Here is a 6,352-nt window from a genome sequence, read left to right as displayed (position 1 = left end):
GGAAGGTATATTTTGGTAAACGTTAGTGGTGCCCGCAAGAAGTTGGCCTCGCCGGTATCCGTTTCAAATAATATGACGGAAATCGCTTCGATTTTGTAAAAAAAAAAATAACTTGGTCTATTTATAACAGTGATTAAGGAAGGTTGATTAAAGATAATAAATAGTTGTACTTCATCGAGTATAATAATTAATACGCAATAAAACAAAGCTACCTAACTACCATCCATTTTTTTAAATATGTCATTTTTTTTGTCAATCCGAAAAGGCATATATATCTAATCTAGTGATATATAGAAACTAGCTCTTATTTATTTAACTCTTTATTGTACCAGAAACATAAAAATATACAAAGCCAATTGAACAATTTAAGTGAAATACAGGAACATAAAAGTACAGATTAAAATGTATACATAAAGGTACAAAAGGCGGTCTTATCGCTACGGCAATCTCTTATAGACAACCTACGAAATCATCCGTGATATAGATAGATAGATAGATACTCTTTATTGTTTCCTCCAAAAGATTACAATAGTAAACTTATTATAAATATTAGACAATTACAAGAAATAATCACAATGAGAAAACAATGGGCGACCTTATCGCTAAGAGCGATCTCTTCCAGGCAACCTTTGGATGGAGAGGAGTAATTATAAACAGTTTGATTGGAAGCACGATGAAATTCTATTATGACTAAATATGGAGATATAATACATGTATCTATATCCTTCCCATCCCATATAGTGCGTGTATAGCAATTAATAGTGATTGCTTAAGCCGTTAAGGTAACAAACAAACCAACTCGCTTTCACATTTATAATATAAGCTAGGACAATATATTAATTTTAATTAAAAGGCAATATTATTAATAATATTACCTTTTAATTTATTATGATTCGATTTGATTATTTCTATTTACCTATTATTGTGTCTTTTTAACCGACTTTAAAAGAAGCAGTTATCACCTTATAACTCTGTCAGTTTTAAACCGTTTTGGAAAATTCTTTTTTTATCTGAAATGGATATACTTACAGATTGAATTCATAGAAATTTAATCAAAATCGGTTCAGTATTTGAGGTAACTGGTTTTGTCACAATTAAAGATGTTTTTTTTTTAAATGCAGTACAATTTAATGTGTAAGAAATAACACAGAGTTAAATAAATGAATAATTATCAGATAAAAAAGATGTAGTCAGAGGTGAGCTTAAGAGAGGTACCTCTTACTAGGTACAGAGGAATAACACCTGAGTTCTCAGTAATGGTAACGCATGGGGGGTATCATGGGCAAAACAGTATACTCTGTTATGTCCATGGTACTGCTCATGTCTACAGGCGACGGTTACCAATTTCCATCAGGTGGGCCGTCAGCTTGTTTGCCATTCTAAGTTGTATAAAAAAAGAGAGGCCATTTCTTAAAAAAATCGTGTGAATTTATTCTGCATATACTTTCAGCGCTGTATATTTTGGGATACGTGTAGGAAATATAGTAAATAAATAAACGATGTAAAAATAACTATTTAGATTGGCCGTCTGTTTGTTGGCAGCCACGTGTAGACATGAGCGGTACGATAGACGTCATACAATATGTAGAATATACTGTGCCGTTCATGGTACATCTCATGCCCATGAGAGGCAATACTTTTAGTACTACCTCTGGAAGCATAACAGAGATTTTAAATCTAAAATAATACAAACGCTACTGTTTCTTGGCAGAAATATGTTCTCCGGTGGTAGCTACTTGAGTCATATTAAACTATCAAACAAGCGGGTTCCTGACTAGTATTTTTGGAAGGATTTTTTAGTGGATTTTTGAAAAATTCTTTAAAGGGGAAGGTGTAGTTTATCACTATGTGAGACGTGTTTCTTAAATAAATAAATAATAATAAATTTATTGCCACTCTTCACAAACATACAGAAATTATAATTTTACATATATATATATATATATATATATATATATATATATATATATATATATATATATATATATATATATATATATATATATATATATATACATATATACATATATATATAAATACATTGTGTAGTATCCGTATGCCTGGCAATAGGTACAAACTCAGATTTTTTTTTCGTAACGTAGAATGGCAAACAAGCTGACGGCCCACCCGATGGAAAGTGGTAACCGTCGCCTATAGACATGAGCAGTACCATGGACATAACTGAGTATACTGTTTCGCCCATGATACCTTCCATGCGTTGCCATTCCTGAGGACTCAGGTGTTATTCCTCTGTACCCAGTAAATTCACGCCATATCCCACCCTTCAAACTGAAACACAGCCATGCAAACAACTGCTTCACGGTAGAAACACGAATGGGACAGAGTTCTTAAATATAAAATTGTGCTTTATAGGAGTCGAACCTATAATTACATAGCTTAGCACGCCATTAGCCAATTAATTTTAAGTTGAACAAAGATGGCGTGAGCGAGATGCGATGACGTGAGGCGGATGTGGTACATTACTCCTAAGTTTTGGAGGTCCGATTGTTTGGTAATAAAACTTAAACTAACTTGATAAATAATTCACAAATTTTCATTATTGGATGGCGACTTTGTACAAAAATCATTTATCATTATCATTAGTAAAATTAACTTCCACGTACTTGGACTTCTACTTTATTATTAGATATTGTGTAATGTAATAAGTTACGTGGCAAAGAAATTTAAAAAAAAGACGCTAAATTGTAACAGAATATAAAAAAATAAATAAAAAATGAATTCTTCTTTGTAAAAATCGTTTGCATGGGCACCTCTGTCCCACCTGTGGCGCTGCTGCTAAACAGCTATGTTTGCATGGCTGTTTTAGTTCGAAAGGTGGTATAGGTCGGTGAACTTTCAACGTATTAATTACAGAAGCATAACATCTTAGTTCTAAGGAATGACAATGTATTAAAGTATGAATGTAATGTATTGATTAAAGGCATAGAAAAAGGTGCTTGTTTATGTCCATAGACAAAGGTTACCACTTCTCATCAGGTGATAACACCGTAGTCCTCAGGAATAGCTTCGTATCAGGGGTAGTGCCATGAGCGTCATACGAGTTAAAACTTTGACGGCAGCGTTTCACTGGTGAAACTAAACATATTCATTAAAGAAACATGGGTCGGAAAAGGGTAAAAAGTTTTGAATCTCCCAAACTAACACGGCGCGATCAGCTGTTGAGATAGTATGGGAGACATTATATATATATATATATATATATATATATATATATATATATATATATATATATATATATATATATATATATATATATATATATATATATATTTACGTAATTTCTGTTCCGTGTTTTTTTATACAACTTAGAATGGCAAACAAGCTGACGGCCCACCTGATGGAAAGTGGTAACCGTCGCCCATAGATATGAGCAGTACCATGGACATAACATAGTATACTGTTTCGCCCATGATACCCCCCATGCGTTGCTATTCCTGAGGACTCAGGTGTTATTCCTCTGTACCCAGTAAATTCACGCCATATCCCATCCTTCGAACCGAAACACAGCCATGCAAACACAACTGCTTCACGGTTGAAACATGAATGGGACAGAGGTACCCAAGCAATTATTTTATTAAAACGATGTTTTGTTTGTAATTTGAAGTCTGTGTCAGTTTAGTTTTTATATACATACTAGCAGACTCGGCAAACGTTGTTTTACCATATACATTATTTCTAGAACTATACATGAAAATATATCGTACTACAATTATTATATAGGATTGCCATCTTGCAACCATATTGCGGAATATAAAAATCGCAATTAAAAAATAGGAGTTGATCGTAAAACGGTGAAAATTTGGGGTTGTATGCTAAATCATAATAAAATAAAAATGGAAAAATTTGTCAAAAAAATAAAAAAAAATATTTGGAGGTGGGTCACCCTTACCATTGAGGGGTATGAAAAATAGATGTTGGCCGATTCTCAGACCTACCCAATATGCACACAAAATTTCATAAAAATCGGTAAAGCCGTTTCGGAGGAGTTTGGTAACAAACACCGTGACACGAGAATTTTATATACAAGATATTATCTTTCTAAAACACCGTGTTTCCATACCAGCATACAGTCCTTTCGCCGACAGTGGGGTATAATCAATACGTTTGTTTACATTTTTATCAAGTTCCATTGAAATAAGCTGTATACATGCAAACAATTTTTCGTGCTAGACGGAGGGAACCAAGCCCACTCAGCGCATCGCACGCTTGACCCACATTATAAATTGCGTACGTAAATGGTAAATTATAATTACATTTCGAGTAATAAAACAAAATAAGCTGTAATAAATATATATTTTTTTGTTGATCACATAAAAAGCTCGACTTCTCGAAGGATTTGTCCGGTAATAGAGACAAATAAGAATAATTAAAGGTAATCGTATGGACGGAGCCGCTCGGACGTGACCTTCAATATGACATTACAATCTGTATTTGAATCAAGGAGACATATTAAATATATTAGTTTAATATATTTATTTATTTCTTATTGCATTCCTTAATATAATTAGTACATAACGTTTCAATTATTGAGCCTGTTGGGCACAGCAAGTACGAGAGAGGAGGACAACACTTTTTTCACTTTCGAAATAGTGTATCACGATAAGTACGTACTTTCTTATTATTATTATTCATTATTTAAGTATTGGTGTGTATCTATTCATATCGTAATTGTTATTAGTATTATATAGTTATATACATTATATATTATTATAGTTTATATATGTATTTATAGGTGACTAGCTGTTTTCCGCGGCTTTGCCCGCGTGAATCAGTATAGAATATCGATATACTGTGTTAATTTAGAATCACGGGAATATAAACTACTCGTGTGCCAAATTTTAGTTAAAAACGATAAACGGATTAAAAAATCGATCAGCCGTTAGTGTTTGAATGTTTGTTATCAAGCCACGCTTAAATGACTAAATAGTTTTGGATGAGAGGTACAGGAATTACAATATTCTGAATTAAGGATATTTGATTTTTTTTTCAAAAAAGAAAAACCAAACTACCTTCATAAATAAATACCAACTTTAATAAATAGCTATAGAAAGAAATTTATACTATAGCGAGTACAAAAAAACTGCATCGACCGGGAATCGAACCCGGGCCGCCCGCGTGGCAGGCGAGCATTCTACCACTGAACCATCGATGCTTATACAAACGTTTTCAAAATTACATATTATAATCAGATCGGTTTTAAATTATTGACGCAACAAGTTATTACCTTTCACTACTCGAGTGTATTTGTTTTTTGCAACACCTGTTAACGTTATACAATCAATTGATTTTTCCATGCGAAGGTCATATAATAATTTGAAATGAGTAATTGTTGAGTTTATTGAGGATTCTTCTCAGCAGATAACAACATTCCGAACCCAGCGGTAGAATCATAAAAAATTGACAATTTGAAATTACCTAATTATAAATAATTGTATTTGCTTATTATTTCTTTTCTATAACTGAAACTAATAATTACAACTAAATTATATAGATATTGTCATATATTATTCCCCCCCCCCCCAGCGTCCAAAATTAAAACGTACGGATTCCCAGTTTTTTTTTTTAATGGATGATAATGGAATGGTAGCCTTGCCTAAGCTATCGGTATACACCGGCGGGGCACCAGTGAAGGATGATAGGTGAGGATGAAGCAGGTCAGTTAGACCACCGTGACGAATTCAACAATAAACCAATCAAGATGGTTTCCAGGGGAAACCGCGAGGAGGTCGACCTGATAGAGTTTATTGCTAGCAATGGGATTGGTAATCCCCATTGCTAACAATCCCTTCTCCCCCACGGATTCCCAGTTACCCGTGGCTATGTTTGTGTTATAAACGCCTTGTGACATTTACCTTTCTTATTGTATGTGTAATTAAATTATATTGTCAGGACTAAGTACGTCATCAACGTCATCATTTCAGCCATTATCCGTCCCACTGTTGGACATAAGCCTTCCTTATAGAATGCCATAAAGAACAGAACTAAATATATATAAAAAAAATGAATACATCTATTTGATAGGTCTATGTTTATACCAAGATATTTATTTACCCATTTTCAGGTTACGGGCACATTGCTCCCAAGACGCAAACTGGCAAGGTGGTGACCATCTTCTACGCTATTCTGGGCATCCCGCTGATGCTGCTCTGCTTGGCCAATATCGGCGATGTTATGGCTTCCTCTTTCAGGTACACTACGTAACATTACGTTCCTTACTTATACGACCCATATGACGCATGGGGAATGAAACTCGCTCATGTACTTTTTTAATGGATGATAATGGAGTGGTAACACCGCCTGCGTTAACAGTATACGCTGGCGGGGCACCAGT

At 34.0% G+C, this 6,352-nt stretch overlaps 1 protein-coding gene and 1 non-coding gene across 2 annotated transcripts in view; one reads left to right on the top strand and one right to left on the bottom strand.

The window, feature by feature from the left end:
• The window catches only part of LOC113510470 (organic cation transporter protein-like), a 53,313-nt gene that overhangs the window by 28,578 nt on the left and 18,383 nt on the right, over positions 1-6,352 (top strand). Inside the window, exon 5 of the mRNA XM_052894029.1 lies at positions 6,083-6,209. Within this exon, the coding sequence (XP_052749989.1) occupies positions 6,083-6,209 (127 nt within the window). The remainder of the gene's footprint in view (positions 1-6,082; positions 6,210-6,352) is intronic.
• Trnag-gcc (transfer RNA glycine (anticodon GCC)) lies at positions 5,103-5,173 on the bottom strand. The gene has a single exon. It is a non-coding gene; the product is annotated as a tRNA-Gly (tRNA).

This window comes from Galleria mellonella, unplaced genomic scaffold (genome assembly GCF_026898425.1).
Source record: "Galleria mellonella isolate WM207_F2 unplaced genomic scaffold, CSIRO_AGI_GalMel_v1 utg1899, whole genome shotgun sequence".
In the NCBI taxonomy this organism is placed as follows: Eukaryota; Metazoa; Arthropoda; class Insecta; order Lepidoptera; family Pyralidae; genus Galleria; species Galleria mellonella.
Note: the sequence above shows the minus strand (reverse complement) of the source record. Positions and strands in the feature narration are given on the sequence as shown.